The sequence below is a fragment of the Octopus bimaculoides genome, chromosome 30 (assembly GCF_046866305.1).
Source record: "Octopus bimaculoides isolate indiv1 chromosome 30, ASM4686630v1, whole genome shotgun sequence".
Classification (NCBI taxonomy): domain Eukaryota; kingdom Metazoa; phylum Mollusca; class Cephalopoda; order Octopoda; family Octopodidae; genus Octopus; species Octopus bimaculoides.
In genome coordinates this window covers 18860679-18886057 of record NC_142957.1, presented here as the reverse complement: position 1 = coordinate 18886057, position 25379 = coordinate 18860679, and the positions used below count along the sequence as shown (strand labels likewise).

Below are 25379 nucleotides of genomic sequence, written 5' to 3'. Positions count from 1 at the left end.
TTTAACTGACTGGATTATGGGGAATTCACACCAAGTGAACATCCAAGGAGACATCTGCAGCATGTCCAGGTGAGTACAGCTTTCACTTCATTCTCCCACAGACACGACAACACTTCTGATTTCCCTTATATGACTGCTGCCTTTGAAGAGCACGCAAATACTCTGTACTCCAAGATACATATAGCTGATATGAAAATTAAATCTGATCTTCTTTATATGGTTTCGGTCATTGGTTCCACCCCACCCCCCTGGTGCCATGCTGGAGCGACACACTACTACAGCACATCTCCCTTACTATTTCTCCTGCTGTTGATAATGTTGTTGTTGTTGTTGTTTTCAGGGACTTAGACCAAGCCAGTATGGAGGCTGTCGCAGCCCTTTTAGCTGGTCTTCCTCTGCAGCCTGAAGAAAGTGACCGAGGAGACTTGAACGAAGCAAAATCACAACTCTTCTTAAAGTAAGTTTGGATTTTGATCCCTTTCCACACTTTACTGGGGTTTTTTTTTTCCCTTCTCCATATGACCCTCACTCTTAGGGCTTCTGTCCCAACTTATTTCTCTGAAACCCCTCTTTCATAATTGTCCCTTAGAAATATCTATGGAAACCCTCTCCTGCCATTGTCCCCACCAGATATCTCTAAAATCCCACTCTCACCATTGTCCCCTACAGATGTCTATGAAACCCTTATTTCACAATTATTCCTTACAGATACCTATGAAAGCCCTTTTTCGCCATTGTCCCCTTGTGATAAATATGAAACCTCTCTTTTCACTATTTTTTCCTACTCTATGAAATCCCTATTTTCTCTATTCTCCCCTACAGATGTCTATTAAACCCCGCTTTCACTATTCTTCCCTAAAGATGTTTATGAAACCCCTATTTTCACTATGAATCCTTATTCCATGAAACCCTATTTTCACTATTGTCCCCTTCTGATAAATACAAAACCCTTCTTATCACTGTTGCCTCTTACAGATATCTATCAAATCCCTATTCTCACTAATGTGTCCCCTATTTCTATTTTGCAGGTATCTAACACTATTTATGAATTTACTAAATGACTGTTCTGAAGAAGAACAAGACAAGGCTATGGACCCGAATCGCAAACGCAGCATGTCCAACCTAAGTGCACTTCGTCACTGCACCGTGCAAGCTATGTCGAACCTGCTAAACGCCAATATAGAAAGTGGGCTGATGCATTCGATAGGTGGGTAGCCCCTTATCTTGTTTGTTTCTTACCTCAGCTTTTGTCCTCTTTGAAACATTGATGGAGACAGACCCAGCATTGTTAAGTGGTCTGTGGTGACCCCTCAGTTTTGAGGGTCAGTCCCATTGCACAGCACCTTGGGCGAGTGCCTTCTACCATAGTTCTGGGCTGACCAATGTCTTCTGAACGAATTTGGTTGACAGAATCTATGCAAGAGCCTGTTGTGTGTGGTAACATCTGTGTGTAGTAGTGGATGTTGAGGAGGGGGTGTCTATACATGGTGGTGTTTACCTTTGTGGTGGTGGTGGTGGATGTGTGTCTGTATACATTTCCCTTTGGTGTTCTGCTTCGTTACTGTCTCCGAGTAATTTGCATAATTAAAAGTGAGCTTAATGGAGGGAAATCGTTTTTTTTTAATACAAATTAATCAACTGATCCCCTCGCCCTCTACAATGCAACTCTGCTGCTTTTCACTGTTACAGCCTCCTCCCTCTCCCCATCACCATTACTACCCCACCACTGCCGCCAACAACAACACAATCACCTCCACCACAACACCACCACCGCCACCACCATCATCACTACCACCATCATCATCATCATCATCACCACCACCAACACAACCATTAACACCATCACCAACCCTCACCTCCACCTTCGCCGTCTCCTGTTGTTCACCTCCTTTTGCCCTTCTCTCTCTGTCTTCAGCCCTTGGCTACCACAAAGACCCACAGACTCGTGCTGCTTTCATGGAGGTATTGACGAAGATTCTACAGCAGGGTACTGAGTTTGAAACACTGGCTGAGACTGCTCTGGCTGATCGCTTTGAACGCCTCGTCGAGCTGGTCACCATGATCGGAGACAAAGGGGACTTACCAATTGCCATGGCCCTCGCTAGCGTCATTTTACGGAGTCAAATGGTAGGTTGCAACTTGAAACTTTATCCGTCTGCATGTGTAGCTTTGTGCGTTCTGCTTCAATCTTGAATAACCAAAGTTGGCAGGTCAGCTTATTAGATGTCTGATAATGATTTATTAAGGTAACAATGATCTAAGACACTTATAACTGCCTCTCCTGAATGTGTCTCAAAAACTTCTGGAAGGCATCTTGTGGAAACCGTTTCCAAAGCAGACACTGGAGCTGGATGCCGTCTTTTAATCCATTCAAATCATGTCAAACCATCTGACCCATGCCAGCATGGAATATTAGACATCAAATGATGATTATGAGGCTGTGTGTTTGTGCCTATATATATCATCATCAGGCACAGGCATGGCTGTGTGGTAAGAAGCTTGCTTCCCAACTGCATGGTTCTGGGTTCAGTCCCACTGTGTGGCACCTTGGGCTAGTGTCTTCTACTATAGCCTTGGGCTGAACAATGCTTTATTTGGTAGACGGAAACTGAAAGAAGCCTGTTGTATATATATGTATGTGTGTGTGTGTTTGTCCCCTCACCATTGCTTGACGACTGGTGTTGGTGTGTTTATGTCCCCATAATCTAGTGGGGACATGATATAAAGAGAGACCGATAGAATAAGTACTAGGCTTACAAAGAATAAATCCTGGGGTCGACTTCTACTAAAAGACCCTTTAAGGCACTGCTCCAGCACGGTTGCTCTCAAATGACTCAAACAACTAAAAGAATAAAAAAGAATTTATATTTACCATATTTACTTGTATATACGTTGCCCCCACCTCACCCCGCCCCACCTATTGAGTATTAAATCTTGGTCCAAAATTGTTTCCTTTCCTAGTTTTAGCTTTGCCCCCCGTATCTAAGTCAGCCTCCCCCCCCCCCCCCCCATAGTTTGTTTTCAGTTAAAATCAAATACTTAACAGTGCAGCTTATATACGAGTATATATGTGTGTGTATGTGCATACGAGTTGGTGTGTCTCTCTCTATATATATATATACACTTTGAGCATGCACCATTTTGAGCGTGGCCGTTGCTAGTACCGCCTGACTGGCCTTCGTGCCGGTGACACGTAAAAGCACCTACTACACTCTCTGAGTGGTTGGCGTTAGGAAGGGCATCCAGCTGTAGAAACTCTGCCAAATTTAGATTGGAGCTTGGTGTTGCCATCCGGTTTCACCAGTCCTCAGTCAAATCGTCCAACCCATGCTAGCATGGAAAGCGGACGTTAAACGATGATGATGATGATGACATATGAGTGTATGTATTTATATATATATATGTTTCTGCTCTTCCAGGATGAATTAGCCAGAGTGTTTGTAACTCTGTTTGATGCTAAACACCTCCTGTATCAACTGTTGTGGAATATGTTTTCTAAAGAGGTAAGTCATTGCATTCCTCATGGATTCTTTCTTTCGTTGATTGGTCAGCTTCAAAGAACTGGCCACACCATCTGATAATTCTTGGTTGCATGGCAGATATATTTGTTGGTGTAATCTCTATTGATGTGTTACATCTGTCAGCATGACATCTGCCGATGTTACAGGCATAATTTGAACCCTGTTTCACAGGCTCACTTCAAATACAAGTCAGTGTGTTATACTCTGTGTTTGTGTTGATATCATACTTCAGCCAATATCTACTGTGGAGTACCTTGATCATTCTCTAGGGGAGAGAGTTCTTGCATAAATTATGATAAGCAGTTTCATTTAAATATGAACCCTCTGAATTAGGGATTGTTTTTGTATGAAAGAATCAGAGACTGATCCCATTTGTTTGTTATTAAAATATTTAATATTGTAAACTAATTAATTGGTTGCATATTTTGTTGATTGTTGTCTAAACGATGTTTTTGGTGGAAGAAGGGAATACTCAATATTCAACAAAATTCCCAAAATTGTATTTTTTCTCTTCTTGTTTCGATATATCAACACTGATTAGACTAAAATAATTTAGATTGGAGCCTGGTGTTGCCATCCGGTTTCACCAGTCCTCAGTCAAATCGTCCAACCCATGCTAGCATGGAAAGCGGACGTTAAACGATGATGATGATGCAAATAATTCACAGAAATATGCAAAGCTAAAACATGAATATTGTTTGGAAAACTTGAAAGAACCTTTGTAGAATATTGGACATTCCTTTCCTCCACCGAACGCATCATAGATTTCTGCTCGTTTCATTGTGTATTTTGGAAAGCCCCATGGATTAAACTGAGTATTGAACCCTGCACTGTTTTTTTCTGATCTTTCAGGTTGAGATTGCTGACTGCATGCAGACCTTGTTTCGTGGCAACAGTCTGGCAAGCAAAATTATGGCTTATTGCTTCCGTTTCTATGGACAGAATTATCTCCGCAGCTTGCTCAACCCACTCATTCAAGATATGATGGATATAGAAATACAAAACCCCAACTTGTCCTACGAGATAGATCCATCGAGGTGAGCCACGGCGATCTTTCTTTTTCTTTTTCTCTTATCCTTACTATTTCAATAAATGAAAGATCATTATTATTATTATTATTATTATTATTATTATTATTCCCGACTATTTCGCCAGGCTTGAATCAACCGAGAATATTGAGGAGAACAAGAAGAATCTTATGATTATTACTCAGAAGGTGTTCAATGCCATCGTTGGGTCTGCCTCCAGGTAAGATGCCATTTGTTCATCGTTCTTCCTTCTGAAATTTCTTCGACTTCTGCCTATAAGATAGACCCCTAAATATTTTCTTCAAAGGAAAGCAGTGAATTTTTGCAGATAAGTTAGTCCTCTATGTATTTTCTTGAAACAAAATCATCAAATTTTACCAATAAGATAGTCCTATATTTTTATTTTCTTCAAATAACAACTGGCTTCTTTTAGTCTCCATCTACCAGTTCCACTCACTAAGCTTTGCTCAGCTAGGGGCTGTGTGAGAAGACACTTTCCCAAGGTGCCATGCAGTGGGATTGAACCTGAGACTACACAACTAGAAGGCAAGTGCTACTTACCCACACAACCATTTGGGTTTTGAACTTCAGGCTTAATAAACTATAAAAGAAGTTATATGTATACCTCAGAGTATTGACCAGGTCTATATTGAATGTTGTTATACATCACTGGTCATTGTTTTAGCTTTTGGATGACGCTGCACCCTACTGGCTAGGTGAGCAGGCCAACATCCAGCCTAGTCTCTTGTGGGGTTACTTATTTACAGCTAGGGGACTGGAGCACCATGGAATGAAGTGTTTTGCTCAAGAACACCATGTGCCACCCAGTCCTGAAATCAAACCAATGGGTGCAAGATTGTGGGTGCAACACCCTCATCAATAAGCCATGTACCTTCGAACACAGATTGGTAGATAGGTCTTTAGATATTTGAAAATGGTTGATGGCTACAGAGATCTCTGATGTTGGAATTTCACTGCAGCCATGTTTTATTTGGAGTAAAATCTAGCAAAATTCTTTCTCACAAGAAAGAAAAATGAATGAAAATGCATGTATCCCCTGTAAACAAAAGATTCATTCCCTGAAAACTATTAGAAACACTTGCCTCTGTGTGTGTAAAGTTTCACAAATAATCTCAAAATATCTCAGGCAAAAACTTTGTGATTTCTTGTTTTTAATGGAGAAAAATTGAATGAAAGCATTTCAGAGAATCAAAGATACCACGTTGCAATGAAAGAAACTGAGGCTAAGAGTAAGAGAGAAAAAGTTATAAGGATCAAAAAGAATAAAAATGGTAAGCAAAGATGTAGAAAGAGGAAGAGCAAGACATGAAAAAATGTTATCTCAAAGTGAATTAAAATTGAATCTTCAATAATAAAAGAATCTAGAAGATCACATCTTAAACAAAAATATATTAAAATTAGAATTTCAAAGAATTTTCTAGACAGTGTAGCTTTAATAAATGCTTTCTATTACTAAAATTTACATATTTGTAACTAATTAATAAGCAGCTTTTGTTATTAGGGTATTGCTATTTGGTTTCATATCTGTCCATTTATCATCATCGATTTTATTGACTTTCATTTCAAGCGTTCAGCTTTTTTGTTCTGTTTTTTTTTTTTCTTCTTCTGCTTCTCTGTTGTGAAGTTGGTTATAATTTTTTGGAATGTTAATTTCATCTTCAGGAAATGAAGCATTTTGTTTGAAATATTTGCTTTGGCACCACATTTCAGTTTCCTCTTGGACCATTGTCTTATTTCTGGGACCCAATTGGATTCAAAATATCAACTTTCTAAAGTTGATATTTCTAAACTAAATCTAGCCACACTTACCTCCCATGCCTTTATTATAACTTTTTGTTAAGGGATTGAAGTATTCTTTTAAATGCAATGCTTCTTTATTCACATTGTTTTGATATAATCATGTATTATCTAAAAGCTTGTAGACTTTGAGATTTTCATGACCTGGCCTATGCTGGCGCCATGTAAAAAGCACTCTGTCCATTCTGTGGAGTAGTTAGGAAGGGTATCCAGCCATAAAAACCCTGCCTAAGCAGATAGCAAAGCATGGTGCAGTCTTCTGCCTAACCAGCACCTGTCAAAGCCATCCAACCCATGCCAGCATGGAAAGCAGACATTAAATGATGATGACAATGAAATTGGTGATGTTAGTTTATTTTTAGAATGACATTGCAGGGTAGGTGTAAGAGGCTGGATCTGTTTAACTTGAAAATGAAAGAAATAGATTATTTGGGTCAGATATCTTGTTTCATTCTCATTATCCCTACTAAATGTGAGTAGCCAGAGGGAGCTCCTTTACAATGTAAATCTGCTAACCCCAGCCTCTTTCCTCACGCCTTATCCCCAACTAACGCAAAGAAGCAGACCCCCACCAACTCCTGATTTCTAGAAATATGAGCTACATAGCAACCTCAACAGTGCAGCATGAAAAAGCACCCACCCAGTACTCTGTAATTTGCTTGGTATTAGGAAGGGCATCCAGCTGTAGAAACGATGCCAAAGCAGAGACTGGAGTACAATGCAGTCCTTGAACCAATCAGATCCCTGTTAAATTGTCCAACTTAACATGGAATATGGTCACTAAATGGTAAGGATGATAAGCAAACTACATTATGCCGACAGCAGTGATGGTGGTCTTAAATGGTTCAGTTAATAACTCTCATTTCTAATGTCTTTCAAGATTGTTTAAAGAATCCACTTTCGATTAAAGAAATCTTATTCCCTTTTGTCATTTACGATTTCCTTCCTCGTGTGCGATCTGTTACAATATATTTTTAAATGTTTCATTCCTGAATAAGCGACTAACAGTCCGAAATATTGTCACTCACTGCAGACTTTCTCACTCTTTGTTACATGAACAGTTTTGTTTAAATAATTAATTTATGCACGTGTGTGTGTGTGTGTGTATCTAGATACATGTGAGTATATTATGTATCTATCCATGTATATATTTGTATGTGTGTGTGGGGGAGGATATTTGTTTATTTTCCATCAATTTATGCATATGTCTATGATTCTCTGTTTCTGTATGTGTGTGTGTGTATGTGTGTATATAGATATATATTTATATATTTGTGCCTGGTGTGTATGTGTTTATGTGTATAAATACATTTGTCTCTGACAGACAAAAGTTAACAACATTACTGTACTTTATTTTCCACAAATTTATGACCAGAGAAGATTTTTTACTGAAAGAACTGACAGAGACATGCCAGGCTTATAGCATAAACCCCATTGGTATGTTGAACTGAGCAGAACCATTGAGAAATCTAGCCATGTTTGGATGTCTTTCTTCCTGTTTCATTAATATCACATCAAAAATATAACCTCCAAGATATTGAGAAGTTCTTGAAGGCAGATTGCTTAAAAACCATTGTATTTATTCAGGTATAAGTCGCACCCCTAATTTGGTGTTAAATCTTGGTATAAACTTTTTCCCCCATCAAATTCAAACGTGATATTAGCTTTGCTCCATGTTAGAAATAGCAGCCAAATTTCCCTCAAACCACACTCTACTCTCTTATGTATGTATATATGTACGTATGAGCCAGTGAAGGAGACCTCTACATGGTAGCTAAACCTGGTAGAAATAGCAACTAAATCTCCCTCAAATCACACCCTACTGTCTTGTGTATGTATATATGAGCCAATGAGGGAGACCTCTACATGGTAGCTAGACGTGGTAGAAATAGCAGCCAAATCTCCCTCAAATCACACCCTACTGGAAGGAAGACATTAAACGATGAGGTCACCATGTACCTTGCAAGCGAGAGTGGAGAAAGGGAAAACAATGGCTCACTCGACTGAGTGGGAGTGTATTTAAGAGTGAAAGAAATGTGGCTTTATGCTGGATGTTGACCCTAAAGTATGATAGAGGGACAAGCATAGGTGTCTTGCTATAGATGAGAAATTTGGTACAATATCAGTATTTACAGGAGAAATATATTTGGAGAGCTTCTTGAAAAACTAGACAGTAAACTGTGGAAAATACAGCACAATCATGGCCTTAAACACTAAACACGCACAAGAGTATGGAAATGTATGTGTAAATTCATGTATGTATTGTAATTATAACAATATGTTTACTTATAGGAATATAGGTACACTGAAAGGTCAGAGTGTGTGTGTGTGTGTGTGTATAATTATAACCAAGGAGAATGGAGTGAGCAAGTCTTTTTATTCCATTGATTTACAATTACTTCATCAAGCATTGATCTCACGAGCATTACTTTATTATATATATATATATGTGTGTGTGTGTGTATGCAGGATTGCCCAAATGTCACAAAGATGTTACTAATTAATTTATTCTCTGTTTGAAATTTATGACACCTTAGCCCCAGATCCTGTATATACATGTGTGTATATTTATATATATATATGTGTGTGTGTGTGTGTGTGTCAGGTGTGAAAATTCACATCATGTAAATTACAAATAACAAAAAATGTAATCAAAGCATATTAAAGTTTCAGACCCCTTTGAAACTTTTGGGTTGTCCCTATATATATTACATACATACATATATATATATATATATATATATATATATATATATATATATATATATATATAATTTATTGAAAGATTTTCTCAAAATAAAAATTATTAATTATAAAAAGAAATTGAAAAAAGAAACAGAACAACACAAACCTTTTGGAAGGAAGTTTATTTATTGTGTGTGTTTGTGCTTTTATTGTTAAGGTTTTCAAACAAGTGTTTGAAAAACTGAAAATTGCCTTCCAAAATGTTCATGTCATTCTGTTTTTCTAAGATTTTAAAATTATTATGTATAATTAACCCTTTAAATGCTGTAATTCAGTTTATTTATTTATACTATTCCTTAGCTCCTAAGGGGCCTCTGATTATGTTTCTTTTGTTGTGTTCAAGTATCTAACTGGTGCTCTTTGGTTACGGCAATGAGGGTTCCAGTGTGGCAGCAAGCTGGCTGAAACGTTAGCACACCAGCTGAAATGTTTAGTGGTATTTCGTCCTTCTTTATGTTCTGAGTTCAAATTCCGCCGAGGTCGATTTTGCCTTTCATCCTTTCGGGGTCAATAAATTAAGTACCAGTTGCATACTGGGGTCGATCTAATCTATTGGCCCTCTTCCCCAAAATTTCGAGCCTTATGCCTAGAGTAGAAAACAATGAGTGTTCCAGTGTGTAACTGGTACTTGTTTAATCGACCCCGAAAGGATGTAAAGCAAAGTCAATCTTGGTGGAATTCGAACTCAGAACATTGTACTGCTAAGCATCTCGCCCAACGTGTTAACAATTCCGCCATCTCGCTGCCCTAATATGGAAGTATATTAACAAAAGAAACACACAAGGTTTTATAATATTATTTATACTAAATTTAAAATCTGTGTCCCCAAAATGGGACACTGGCACCTAAAGGATTAATAATTTTTATTTCAAGAAATATCTTTCTTCAAATATTGTAATTGCATCAAATATTTTTTGCCAAAGGTCTTTTAAATATATATATAAAGTGGGGGGAGGGCAAAAGTAGGCCTACAGTTGCTTCATGGGAGTGCAATGGTCTTTTCATATCTGTGTTTCTGTTTTTTAAGCTAAAGTGATTCATAAGTTTGACTGAGGGATCCATGGGAGATGCCTAGGTCATTAGAAGACCCCCCCCTTTTTTTTTTGATTTCTGGGGATTTAGAGTGAATAAGCAACTGTATACCTACTTTTGCCCAATCCTGTACATGTCTATGTGTATATATGTATATACATATGTGTGTGTATGTATGTATGTGTATATATATATATATATATATATATATATATATATATACATACACACGTGCATACACGCATATATATAAAATTGCATAAGAAAATTCTTAACCAATAACATCTTGTCAATTGTTTGTATTGTATGTGTGTGTGAGTAAATATGTTTGGTGAAGTGTCAGCGTGTATATGTATATTGTGTCTATATATGTATATAAAAGTGTGTTTACATATGTCAGTGTATGTGTATATATATGTTTATATTTGTATATATCTATGTATGTGTGTAGGTATGTGTATGTATGTATGTATGAGTGTGTGCATGTGTATGTGTATGTATATATATATATATATATATATATATATATATATATATATATATATATGCATACACACACATACATACAAGGTGATATCAAATATTCCTGGACTAATTATACTTAAATAATAACTTCTTGACCTAAGTTTTAACCTCATCTCCTTTGAAATGGTCAGCTTCCGCAGCAATACCACAGGTCCCAGTGTTCCTGCCTTTTTTGGAATCCAGCCTGGAAGTCGATGACCTTCTATGATTCACTCTGGATCTCGACAACAAGTGTTAAAACAGCAACCTTTGAGCTACATTTTCATCTTGAGGGAGAGATGGAAGTGCACAGGTGCTAAATCTGACGAATAGGGCAGGTACAGAAGTGATACCATGTTGGTCCTGATGAGATACTGCTTTTGAGGCACCTGTGTCATACGAAACATCGACCCATTGTTTGTTGCTATAACTTGCCAAAGTGTGCTCAATGTCTCTGTAGCAGATTTCCCAAGTTGAACACAAAATTCCATGTTGGCTTTTTTCTTCCAACTTCCTGTCCATGACAAATGTTGCAGACTACAACAAACACGTGATCACAAAGACACAAATTTCACAACTTGTGAAGTAAACACAGCAATGTCACTTGGCACACTGGCCCATAGAGGTCACTGCTAGCTCTCACTGCACACGCATGCAAACTGTGTGCTGCCCTCTGTTGACACCCTACAGAACTAGTCCAGGAACTTTTTTGATACCACCGTATATATAGAGGGTTATTCAAAGAAAAATAAACCGATTTCATTAAACAATATTTTAATAATGGAAAGCAATAGAAAGCTCCAGCTTGGTCGCAAGTATTTACTCACAATCCACTTTTATTTCCTGTCTTACAAGTATTCAATGTGGCCACCACCTGTAGCATGGGCAACATCAATGCAAAAAGAGAATTCCTCCCAGACACGTAGCAGCATATCACGAGCCACCGAGGACTTCTTTGGCCGTCTGGTCGAATGCTTTATCCAAGTTTTTCCATTTCCCTTCTATTTCAATATCTTCTGGAATCGTCTCAAGCAAAGCAAATTTATTCTTTAGTTCCATAAAGAACTTGCTTTTGATATGCTGCTATGTGTCTGGGAGGAATTGTCTTATCACATTGATGTTGCCCGTGCTGCAGGTGGTGGCCACATTGGATACTTGTAGGACAGGAAATAAAAGTGGATTGTGAGTAAATACTCGTGACTTAGCTGGAGTTCTCTATTGCTTTTCCTTATTAAAATATTGCGTAAAGAAACCGGTTCATTCTTTTTAATAACCCTGTGTGTATATATATATATATATATATATATATATATATATATATATATAGTGCTCTTTCAGTGTCCAACTCTATCAGCAGAACCTTTATATATTTGATATAAGCCAACAATGTATAATCTCTTTCCTCTTCTCTCTTCTGTCTCTCCTTGTACCCCCCCCCCTCGGCCTCTTTCATTTACCGACCCTAAGCAGCCCCAAGAACATTGTTGTTTTTGTTTACTGTTATGATCATTGTTGTTGTTCTGACATTTATTGTTTTGTAGTCCTTGAGTGCCCATGTGGCAAATAAATTACATAAATCTCCTCCTCCTCATCATCGTCATCATCATCGTCATCGTCATCCCTCTCCATTATTATTTGAGGCTGGATATTAGCCAGAGAAGTGAGGAGACTGGAAGACCAAGACGACAATTATTCCTTTGGTGATTGGTGCACTTGGCACAACAAATGAAAAGACTGGAATTGAGTCTTGCATTGTTGACCTGCAGGAAAGGGACCATTTTATATTCTGAAAGTGGTACTTAATTTATTGACCCTGAAAGGATGAAAAGCAAAGTCAACCTCGGTGGAATTTGAACTCAGAACGTAAAGACAGATAAAATACCGCTAACGTGTGCCCACGTTTCTGCCAGCTCATCACCTTAATAATAATAATAATAACAACAACAACAACAACAACAACAACAACAATGTGTTATGTAATAAAATCCAGATTGATTTAGTTTATTCAACGGAATAATATTTTAAGTGTATGTCTGTCTTCTTTTCGAGTTCAAAGTGAAAAAAATTTAGAGAAATTCAAAAATTTCAACTCAGAAGAAGTAAAAGAGTGATATTTCATAATAATAATAATAATGTTACGTAGTTTATTCATTTTGATGATGATGATGATGATGATGATGATGATTTCCTTCTGGAAGTTCTTCACTGACCCAATCTGTTACTAACTTCACTTATTTCCTTTCTTTTCACACATATTTTGTACCAATGCCTCCCCACCTATCCTTGCTCTTTTTCTCTTCTTGATCTCCACACCGGTTTCGGTTCTGAAATCATCTGCATGTGTGTGTCACTGTCAAGTTTTTATGTGTATATCTGTCTACATCTATCAATGTCTCTCTGTCTGTAAATATATACAAATGCAAGGGACAATCTCTCTTACCATCTCGCAGCACACCCTATCTGGTTTCTGTGACTGAAGAGGAGATAACCACTCCGAAATGCTTGCATCTCAGTGTGGGTAGATGGTGCCACGAGTCGAATTTTGGTGTATTTACACCATTTGTCCACAGCAAGAAATTTTCTCCATCAAAAGACACTACAAATGACTTTCTCGTATATATATATATAGGTGCAGGCAAGGCTGGGTTGTCAAGAAGATCACTTTGTAGCCACAGAGTTTTGGGTTCAGTCCCACTACATGGCACCTTGGTCAAGTGCTTTCTACCATAGTTCTGGGCTGACCAATGTCTTCTGAATGAATTTGGTTGACAGAATCTATGCAGAAGGCTGTTCTCTGTGTGTGTGTGTGCATGTGTGCATCCGTGTGTGTTTGTGTTTGTTTCCCCACCCCCACAGCTTGGACAACTGGTGTTGATTTATGTTCCCGTAACGTAGCAGTTTGGCAAAAGCAACCGATAAAATAAGTACTGGGTTTGTTTTCTTTTTGACTAAAAAACCCTTCTTCAAATACATCTGGGTTCTAGAGTCCTGATAAGCTGTTGATAAACTATCCCCCCCCCTCTCTCTCACTCTCTTTCGCGCTCTCTTCTATCTCTCTCTCTTCTCTTTATCTCATTATCATCTTTCTTTATGTAAATCTACACAAGATGTTTCCCTGCTTCTTTCTCTCTTCAATCCATTTCTTCACTCACTATAAATTGTTTTAATCTTTACACTTTCTCTGTCCCTGCCCCCTTCTGCTGCCCTGTCCAGACTATAACCCTTATAAACAGTTCATAGAATTTAAAAATCATTCTATAATTACCATGAGCTCTTACTCTTCAAACAGATTCTAAAGACATCATATTTTCTTTTACTCTTTGTCAAAAGACAAACAGACATTTGTCCCTTTGCCTGTCTTGTGTATCCCTTGTGAACATATTTCCATGGCACCCACACAGAAACACATTCCCAATGTTCTTCAACCATTTGGGACTTATCAAAGAAAAGCTTTATATTACTTCGAATGTATGAAACAAGAGTTAACTGAACGTCTAGAAAGAAGCATGTTTAGGACAGACTTATGGAAAGGTTTTGTTCAGTTAAAAAGGTTTAATGTCTGAGGCTATAGTAGAAGACGCCTACCCAAAGTTTCATGCAGTGGGACTGAACCTGGAACCATGTGGCTGGAAAGCAAATTTCTTACCACACAGCCATGCCTGCACCTACGAAAATAATGTCTTTGACAGTCAAAAGAGTGGAACACTTTTCTCTTTGCAGAAATTTGCTCCATTCAACCTTTTTGCTTTTATAGTTTTTGCTGTTGACTTATTTCTTGTGACATGAGAGAATGAAGAAAAGATATCTCTGTGAGAGACCCCCATTAAGACAGGACTAAGTCCTCCACCACCCCTGACCTTTGACCTCTGTCTTGCTCTCGTCTTGTCTGTGAACATCTGGAGTATCTTGAGAACATCTGGAGTGTCTTGTTTAAACTCTTTCAAATTGATTCTGTAAAACTTGTTTCCTTTCAGCTCTTTCAAAATTATACTTTTGTTTCAACTACTTTCTCTCTTCCTTCCTTCCATCCTTCTTTCCTCACTTTCTTTCTGCACCCCCCTCTCTCTTCTCTATCTTACATAAACTTCTCTCCTTCCTCTCACCCACAAACTCTTCCTCTTTCTCTCTATCCTCTCTCCCTCTCACACCTCTCTCTCTCTCTCTCTCTTTCTTGTATGTATATCAACCCCGCCATATCTATTTCACCAGATTTCCCCCCAAGCTGTGTACAATGTGTAACTGTCTCCACTGCGCCATCAGTCTTCGTTTTCCCCCCGACAGCATTCTGGCCACTGGCACCGTCATCTTCCTGCGGTTTTTCAACCCAGCATTAGGTAAAACTTCTGTCCTCCTCATATACATATACATATATATGTGTGTGTATATATATATATATATATATATATATATATATATATATATATGTGTGTGTGTGTGTGTGTATATATATATATTGCCATAATAATAATAATAATAACTGATAAGATGAGGTAAAAAAAAATCTTTTAAAAAACACAAACAACCTCCCACTCATTCCATGCCCTTTATATATAGACTTTCTATTTCCCCCCTCTCTTCTGCTCCACCCCCACTTCTCACTAACCCCTCCCTACTCCTGACCTCGCCCCCTGCTGCTATCTCTGCTCCTCCCCTTTCTGCACTCCCTTTTCTAACAAGCTGCCAACAGAGTCGGACAAAATGTTTAGCACCATTTCTTCCAGCCCTTCATGTTCTGAGCTCAAATGCCACTCGGGGTGGGTGGGGTAATTTTTGCCTTTCGTCCTCTTTCGGGTATCAGTGAGAGATATAAGGACCTGTCAAGTATTGGGGTTGGGGGTACAATGTTATCGTCTTGTCCTCTTTTCCCTCAAAATCACAAACCCTTCATCCTTGTTCTTCCAAGGACTTTGTAAACCCATCTAAATGTGATAACTTCCTCTGCTGACCCTCATCAGCTCACAATCGTTATGCATAGTAGTTTCCATGCAATTTATAACTGCAACCATCTTTTTAAAAATATAATTTAGGTCCTTCATTCTGACCACGAGTACTTTCTTTAGGGTTTCTTGCTAGGCCAGCCATCAGCCGGATTCCTTTAGTCACCATCTGACAAGGCAACTGGAAACACACATAATCAACCACAAGAAGGCGACCAACACACACACACACACACACACACACACACACGCATCACCACCGCTGCCACCATCTAGTGATGGTGGTGGGGGTTAAGTCTATGATCTTCTCGCATCTGTTGTTGCTTCTGGTGCTGCTGCCAATGTTGTACAACTGCTCCCATCTCCATAGTTACACAATTACCCCCTTCCGTCTCCACCCTCGTTCCTTCCGTTTGCAGAAGAAACGGTTCTTGTTGTTGTTGTTGTTGCTGTTCTTCGTGTTTGCTTTTGTTTGTTTTCTTTCTCGTTTCTTTGCTTTTGTTGTTGTTGTTGTTGATTGATTTCCTGTAGGCACATACTCGCTTTTGAAATATATACACTTATGTGTGTGTGTGTGTGTATATATATATATATATATATATGTGTGTGTGTGTGTGTGTGTGTGTATGTATACACATACACACACACACACATACATATATATATATACATACATATGCGCACACACACATATATAAAATGGTGTATTAGCTACAGTAGTATATGAAACTTTGATTTACTGACATTGTCAGCTTCCAGAAAAGGTAGAACAATCGCTTGGCAATAATTGGATCCAATTCAAAATACGGGGTGATTAAACTCGAGACTCGAGAATCCCCTAGTGACAAGGGAACAGATATATGCACATGTTTCTACCTCGATGAATACCATCAGCACAGCTCTTACCCGACTTTATCTCCTGCAGAATTAGACACACAGATATGATAGAATTAGTAGAAATCTACTCACAGGCATGTGTGTATAACTTATATACATGTATAAATCTTATGCTTGTTTCAATCATTGGACTGCGGTCATGCTGAGGTACAGCCTTGAAGGGTTTATAGTCAAACAAATTAACCGAATCAACCCCAGTTTGGTACTTCTCCTATCACTTTCTTTTGCTGAACTACTAAGCTATGAGGATGTAAACAAACCAACACCATTTGTCAACCAGTAGTCATGAACAAATACACATCCACTGGCCCGTCCCCCCCCCCTCCACATACATATACACATATATGTAATGCATGTGTGCAATTTTATTTGTGTGTGTGTGTATTATGAAGGGCAGCATGCAGTCATACAAGACCACTACTAGCACTGGGGGTCAGCACAGCCCACCAGATCCGGCCAAACTGTCCAACCCATGTCACCTCTAGAAATGGACGTTAGATGATAATGGTCATTTTATCCTTCCATATTTATTTATATATATCTCATCATCATCATGTAACGTCCACCTTCGATGCTGGCATGGGTCAGACAGTTTGAGCAGAGCTGGTGAGCCAGAAGACTTCCCCCACACCCCAGTATCTGTTTTGGCCCTTCCTAACACCAACCACTCCACAGAGTGGAGCGAGTACTCTTTACGTGGCACCAGCAGGGTCACCAAGTATGTAGATGTATGTATTCATACATATATGTATATACATACACACACACACACACACACACACACACATTCCTAACCACTGCCTCCCCCCCCACTGTTTGGCTGACTCCATCATTAAGTTTTGGGAGATTTCCATTGGTTTGTTGTGTTTGTATTTTCATTTCTTTGTTTTGTTTTTTTTGTTTCGTTCTTTCCAGTTTCTGATATTTTCTTCTTTTCTTTTTACTTGTTTTGTCATAAATTATTATTTTTTGCTTGTCAGTTTAATTCTCTGTGTTACCTGTTACGGTGGTGGTGGTGATGTTGGGTGGTGGTGGTCAAAGACACACAGACAGACAAAGAAACAGATTGTGATCCAATCATCTCTGTTGGTTGATGGATACTGTAAAAGACAGACAGGTAATAGAAAGACAGATGCTATGGCTGTGTGTGTATGTGTTTATTTATATACACACATACACACACACACGCACAGATTGATGGCAAGACAGATACATGGAGGATGTAACGGCTAGAAAGACATGCTATGGTGAGTGTGTGTGCATGTGTTTCTCTCTCTCTCTATATATATATATATATTAATCAAAGTGTACAGCATTACATATCCGTTATGGCTGATCTTACCGATTGGAGTTCAACAGAGTGTAGGTAACAGTCTGATTATGTAACCCTGCACTCATTAGAGGTAGCCATTATGGAATCCTGATGGCTTATGGACTCTTAGACAGCTTACACACACACACACACTCATATATTTGGGTGCAGGATGGCTGTGTGGTAAGAAGTTTGTTTCCCAACCACACAGTTCCAGGTTCAGTCCCACTGTGTGGCACCTTGCGGAAGTGTCTTTTACTGCCGCCTCAGTCCGACCAATACCTTGTGAGTGGATTTGGTAGACAGAAATTGAAGAAAAGCTTGTGTGTGAGTTTGTGTGTGTTTGTCTCCCACTTCTATTTAATAACTGGTGTTGGTGTGTTTATGTCCCCAGCATGGCTGCAGTCTAATGACTGAAACTAGTAAAAGATAAAAGTTTTATGTGTGTGTGTGTGTGTATGTATATATATGTATATACACACACATATATACAGGGAGAGGCAGACAGACAATAGAGAGACAGAAAGACAAATAGATGTTTTTTTAAAATTTTTTGAAAATATTTTTTCTTCATTTTAAATTTTATTGAATATTTTTTTGCATGTTTTGTTGTTTGTTTCTAGTTTTTTTTTTTCTTTTGCTTCTGAATCTCTCTGGCCCCTACCCCCATCCACTTATTTTCTCTCTCCATCTCTTTTCCTCCCCCCTCTTTCCCATTGTTAGCCACTTCATTATTATTATTATTATTATTATTATTATTATTATTATTATTATTATTATTATTATTATTATTATTCAGTTTTACTGCTGATAGGTGTTGTTGTTGTTGTTGTCTGCTCGTGTATGTTGTTGCCATTGTTGTTGTGATTGTTGGTAATGTACCTTGTCTGTCTGTTTGTCCGACTGCCTGTCTGTTCACACACACACACACACACACACACACATACAATCAAATAAGCACATACACACACACACACACAAGTGCATTCCTCCTCTTTCTTCACTTCTTGCACCTCCATGACCACCACCACCCACTAACAAGCATCACAACCACCAACCATGCAACCATGCAACCAACACCATCATCACCATCATCACCAACACCCCCACCACCTACACTACCATCTCCACAATCACCACCACCACCACCACCACCACCACACTGTGATCCTCCTCTCCTCCACGTGCTGCTGTCTCCGTCCACAGGTTCCCCGCCAAACTGCGAAGTATGTGTAATTGCCTCTCCCAAGTGGTAGGTCAACGCTTCCAACAAAGTACGTTTGATGCTGTCTGGACTGTGATCGGCACCGTTATATTTTTACGTTTCATCAATCCCGCAATAGGTAAAACACGCATTTCACCTTTCCTCTTTATATTTTAGCTTTTTGCAATGAACTTTTTTGCGTTTTTTTCTTTTTTGTTTACACTTTGCCCATTTATTTTCTCTTTTCTTTTTCATTCATTATTATTATTATTATTATTATTATTATTATTATTATTTTGACTCTATATCTTCTGGAGGAATTCCCTCAATCCTTTATATATTAACCAAAATGCAGTAGATTGACAGGATTATTTTTTTGAAACTGTTGAAGACACATGAGATGTCGAAATATCGTTCGCTAGGTGACAATGGCACTCTTCTTTTAATTTTGACTAATAATGATAGTAATAATCCTTTCTACTAAAGGCACAAGGCCTGGAATTTGGAGAGAGAGGGTCCAGTCAAGGATATTGACCCCAGTGTTTCACTACTACTTAATTTATTGAGCTTGAAAAGATGAAAGGCAAAGTCGACCTTGGCGGAATTTGAACTCAGAATGTTAAGATGGACAAAATGTTGCAAAACATTTTCCCCAGCATGCTAACGACTCTGCCAGCTCACTGCTTTAACAATAATAATAATCATAATGATTTCAAATTTTGGCACAAGGCCAGCAATTTCGGGGGAGGGGGCAAGTTGATTACATCAATTGGTATTTAATTGATCGACCCTGAAAAGACGAAAGGCAGAGTTGACCTCGGCGGAATTTGAACTCAGAATGTAGAGATGGAAGAAATACTGCTAAGCATTTTGCCCAGTGTGCTAACGATTCTGCAAGCTTGCAGCCTTAATGATAATGATGATGATAATAATAATAATAATGATAATAATAATGATAAATTGTTTTTTGTTTAAAGTAATCTGTTATTTTCATTTTTAATTTCAAATCAATTTTATATTAATCGTTAAATAATTTAGTTAACTACTTGGTTTTATTAACCTTTCACTCACCCATTCTCCCCACCCCCTCATCTCCACCAATCAACACCTTCGTACATGTCACATGTGCCACCTCCGTGACGAGGCGCCCTTGGTTGTGTTGTGAATTGTAAGAAGTAAATCTCTGATCAAACCTTACCAGTTTGGTTTCAAGTCTCACTCAACTCTTCCCCCTCCTCTTCCTCTTCCCATCATTTCAAATGCTGTCTTATGCCAAGATACATCTTGAACTTTACTAATGATGCCTTATGTCAACATATGTCTTAAACTACTTATTATGCCAAGATATATCATAAAATACTTATGTCTTATGCCAACGTATGTCATAAATTATGCCTGACATCTTATACTAAAACATGTCATAAGATACTTATGAAGTCTTATACTAAGATATGCCATAAACTACTTGTGTCTTATGCCAAGTTATGTCATAAACTACTACTTATGACATTTTATGCTAAGATATATCATAAATTCTACTTATGATGTTTTACTCTAAGATACGCCATATATTCTACCTATGATGTCTTATGCCAATATGTCGTAAGCTATCATAAAATCTACTTATGATGTTTTAGATATATCATAAATTCTCCCTGTGATATCTTAAGCCAAATATGTCATAAATTACTTATGACAGCTTATGCCAAGGGTTGACCCAGTCAGCATAGTGATACGAGAAGCTCTATGGCGTGCAAGGTAACTTCCTCTGTTGGGGGTTCCACTTCCAACAACCCTTCCCGCATTCATTTCATTCTGCATCCACCAACCTTTACGTTGATGCCACTTATGATTGTTTGAGACAGGCATGAATGTCACGGTTCCTCCCTTCACTGCTCATACTTCCTACCCCACCTCATCCCAGCAGTTGCCTCACTTTCTGAGGAAAAGGGTTTGCAAGGGAGAAAGAAGAAAGGGACTGTGAAGCCCCCATAAGGGACAACAAGCAACAGGAAATCTCTCTCCTTATTTTGGTGTCCTTAAACGAGAGCAAATAGAAGTTGGGGTTAGGGCTCCCTACCTTCTGCTTGTTACCCCTTCCTTATGGGAATGATACTGGGATCAGCAAATGGACAAAGAGTTAAATACCCCAGTAAATTACTGCTACAAGCACCTCATTGACTTTTCAAGCTCTCGTGTCCCAGAACCTCTTATAATCCAGAGGGACTTCAAATCCTTGCACCCTCCTCACACAGCACAGTATTAATAAACTTGTGTCATTTATAATTAATGTGCAGCTCCCTGCACATTCTTTTAATTATTTAAGTAAATTTAACCTTTTTGTTTAATTTGAAGTTTGTCCAGAATGGCTTTGGAACCAAAGGGTCCAGAAAACCAATGTTGTTCCTGTAATTTGCTGAAGCCCAGTTCTTTTTTTTAGTTCAAATCCTAGACAGCATGAACTTCACTTACCATACCTCCTGGGGCCATCTACAGTAATTTAATTATCTGATGTTAATTGCCTGTGGAATAGATTTCCTAAACGGGTACCTGTGATACACAAGCGATAATTAACCTGTTACCTTTCCACTCACACACACACACACACACACATCCCACTTTTGTCCCTAACTCCCACCCTCTGCCTCAACCACCCACTCTGTCTAGTCCCCCATCTCAACCCTCTCCCTCTAAATTCCTTGTTCTTGACTTTCACTCACCTCCCCACCCTTCATCCCGAACCCTCATGCCTCTCCCATTCAAGTACCCCCACCCCATTCCTGTTCCACACGCTCCCTGTGCACCCCCCCCCATCGACATTCTCCAACCCGCCCCTGTACATATCTCTAGTTCCACTCCTGCTCTGTCCCTTATTTCCTGTTCCCTCCACCCAGATGCTCCCCGCCCCACTTCCCCACATTCCCCCTAGCCCTCAGGGTTCTCTGTCTCCACACTTCTCGCTCCTCATCCCCCACCCCCAAGCCCCTGTCAGTTACCAGAAAGAAGTTAAACTGTCCTTAATTAGCAGCAGCAGCAGCAGCAGCAGTAGACAGCCGGTTGTGTGTGATTGCCAAACCAGTTATTCTGGGTTCAAATCTGACCACGGCAATAACTTCTGGTTGTTTTCGGGCCTCCACCTTACCCACCAATTCCTCCCCTGCCCCAACAGACGTGCCTCCCCCCATATTATATGTTGTTCCCTTCACAATTTCCACATGACTCCTAACCCCGACCCCCACCATTGCAGCTGTTCCACCCTCCCGACTCCTTAAGAAGCAGCTGCAGTGACTCTTGACTCTGGATTACCAATGGAAAGAGGTATTAATGAAGTTTTAACAAGATGCCCCTTTAATTACCCCTTTAATTACCCCTCCCTACTTAACCTCCAGCTTCACGTCACCCCTTATTCTTCTGTCCAACTCAAGGTATTTCTTAAAAAAAATACACGTAATTAGTTTTAATCAAATTCATTACTTAACTCATTTATTGTTTTAATTAACTCATGTATTTAATCAATTTTGCTAATTAATTTGTACTGTAATTAAAACACGTGTCTATGAACTCATTAAACTTTCTATTAGGGGTACCGTAAAGTAATGTCATATTCTCGAGCAAATAGTCTGATGTCATACCACAAGAGGATCTGCACCAAAGTACCAAGGACTTGTCCACTGCGCAGTGGCCATCTCATGGTACCTCAAGAATAAAACGGTGCATTCGACAATTTGCTACTGTTTGCAGGAATGAACGAACACCTTTGCTTAATTGAATTGTAACAGGTGAAGAGAAGTGGGTAGATTATACCAATATTAAATGTAAGAGGCAGTGGCTGTCAGCAAAGAAAGATCCAGTCCCAAGACCCTAACCAGATTTTGCTGTGCGTTTGGTAGACTACTCTCTGTATTGTTTATGTTGAATTAGTGGAACAAGGGAAGAGTATTACCACAGGATTTTGTTATCGACAACTTGAATGTGTCAGTCAAGTTTTGCTTGAAAAGACAACCAGTTTCAGTCCACCGAAAAGGTGTCATCCTGTCGTCGCAGGGTAATTCAAGGCCACATTCAGCAAAGATAGCCCAAGAAAAGATAAATTCATTAGACTGGGAAACTTTACCTCATTCTCCCTCCTCATCAGACCTAGCATCATCAGATTTTCACGGTTTGGGTTACTTGAACACTTTAGCTAAGGGAGGTCTTCAGGAACGCACCAATGTCTCTGGTGAGTTGATCTAAATACATTGTGTTTGGATGACCTGCTTGACTGCGGCCATGCTTTGGTATCCATAGCAATAGGTCACTTGCCAGTTCTTCTTTAGTTTGCCAGAAATGACCTGCAGAGTGCAAACGTTTTGCCCTTATAATGGTGGAAACGGGCAGGAGATCTTCATACAGCTGTTTCTTGGTGGGATGAGTTCTCCAAGACATGTTTAAGACTGCTCTTAACATTTGGGTATAAGTTCCATCTAGCTGGGATTCCAGTTTTTTTGTTAAGCCTCCAAATATAAAAGGACTGACTCTACTGTTTTGGGGAAAGAATTCCTCTGAAGGTTGTCTCATTGGGTTGTTTTCCAGACAATGTCCACTTTGTTTAGGGCTGACCATACTTTGGTTGTCTGGCTTTTTGCATCTTTCTCAGTTGAGTCTATTTCGAAACTGAGGCACGTGAAATTGACTGATTGGGTCTCCACCGAGTTTGGTGATGAATCGTTGTCGTGAGCCTAAAACCAAATGAACATTTTACCAATATGGAGATGACAATCCAGACATTTTTCTCTTCTAAACAATCTGATTGTTTTTTTCTTTGTCTGAGGAATTAGAAAATTGGTTTCTGGATGGGAAAATTGAATTGCTAATGATGGCAATTAAATTTTGAAGGAATAAATATATTTACATGTTTTATGCTGTTTTGAACTCGTTATATGAAATACGACATTATTTTCTGGTACCCTTAATAATTAATTTACTCATTTGTTTAATCAATTAATTTGCTAATTAAATTCTTTTTTTTTTTAAACACGTGTTTATTTTAAAAAGTAATTTCATGTTTTTGATAATTTGTAATGTTTAAAAAGAAAATTTTAATTAGTCAAATTGTAATTAATTTTTTAAAAGAATATAATTTTGTTTGATTAATAATTTATTTACTATTGTTGTTTTCTAATCTAAATTTTAGTTTCAGCAGACTTAGGGAGGAGAAAGGCTTGCCAACTATGACCATCCCAACTTTGCTTAAAGAAATGGTATTGTGGACTCAATTGTGTCCTTCCCTATTCGAGTCTGTCGGGATATTTGGGTGGTATTTCTAGCAAGTTCAGTGAAGTGGTGTGTGGTGGTGTGGAGGGGGTAGTTGGATGGGGAGAGGCAAGAGGTGTAATGGGGTGGATGGAATAGGGTGATAGGTAGATTAATGAGGTGGAAGGGTAATAGGGTAGCAGAATCAGTGGGAAGGGGATTATGGAGTGGTGGGCAAGAGGAGACAGTGAGGTCCCATATCTACCTGTACCCCTTTATATTCATTAGTGGTGATCATGGGGATGCATTAGCTTAGCTTTACATCTGGGGAAAGGAAAAGGGTCCAGAAAGTGCCCACTCATATCAAAAGGATCGAAAGTCCTTCCCAAGCCATAGGCTCATAAAACCCAGTTTCCAGATTTTGTGCACTCCCCCTGGATGGGATGCCAGTCTGTTGCAGAATTACTCAGTTTGGGCAGATGAGTGGACTGGGGCAAAGTGAAATGAAGGGTTTTGCTCAAGAACACAATGCATCACCCAGTCCAGGGATTGAAATCACAATTGTACAGCCTTGAATGCAACACCCTAACCACTGATCCACAGGTTTCCATACCAGTCATATAATGAGGGACAATATCTCTTTCACTAACATAAGTGGGCCTTGTTGTTTTTGTTTCGCTGGGTTCCCCCACCCTCTCTCCTCCACTAATTCATCTCGGATTGTTTGATTTTTTTGTCCTAAATCTGTTGTTGCTGACGTTGTCTTTTGGCTTTTCCCAGTGTCTCCATACGAATCAGGAATCATTGATCAGGAACCTACGCACCGTGTCAAACGTGGCCTAACCCTGATGTGCAAAATCATGCAAAACATTGCCAACCATCTGCTCTTCACCAAGGAGCAACACATGCGAGCGTTTAACGACTTCTTGAAGACAAACTTTGAGGCTGGCCGCAAGTAATTATTTGAAATTAATCAACCTTCACCTTTGTTGTTCTTGTTTGTGGGGAAATTTTTTTCATCTCTTCTTTGTGTCAATCATTGGGCTGCGACCATGCTGGGGCACTGCCTTCTAAGAGCTTTTCTTTTTTAGTTGAATAATTCAATCCTAGTATCTAAGTTTGGTACCCATTTTCTAGCTTTGTGACGCA

At 39.0% G+C, this 25379-nt stretch overlaps 1 protein-coding gene across 13 annotated transcripts in view; it reads left to right on the top strand.

The window, feature by feature from the left end:
- The window catches only part of LOC106878902 (neurofibromin), a 125658-nt gene that overhangs the window by 42458 nt on the left and 57821 nt on the right, over window positions 1-25379 (top strand). For 9 of the 13 annotated variants that reach the window (XR_016239184.1, XR_016239183.1, XM_089346075.1 and 6 more), the window contains exons 26-34: window positions 1-69; window positions 341-457; window positions 1029-1207; window positions 1916-2127; window positions 3420-3503; window positions 4374-4558; window positions 4677-4769; window positions 19001-19137; window positions 25011-25185. The exon at window positions 1-69 is cut by the window's left edge and continues 68 nt beyond it. Coding sequence is in view for 11 of the 13 variants with exons in the window: in XM_089346075.1 (XP_089202201.1) it covers window positions 1-69; window positions 341-457; window positions 1029-1207; window positions 1916-2127; window positions 3420-3503; window positions 4374-4558; window positions 4677-4769; window positions 19001-19137; window positions 25011-25185 (1251 nt within the window). In the remaining 2 variants the exon portion in view is untranslated. Of the gene's footprint in view, window positions 70-340; window positions 458-1028; window positions 1208-1915; window positions 2128-3419; window positions 3504-4373; window positions 4559-4676; window positions 4770-14857; window positions 14983-19000; window positions 19138-25010; window positions 25186-25379 lie in introns of all 13 variants that reach the window. The other 4 variants (XM_089346078.1, XM_089346081.1, XM_089346071.1 and 1 more) reach the window with 1 other exon arrangement.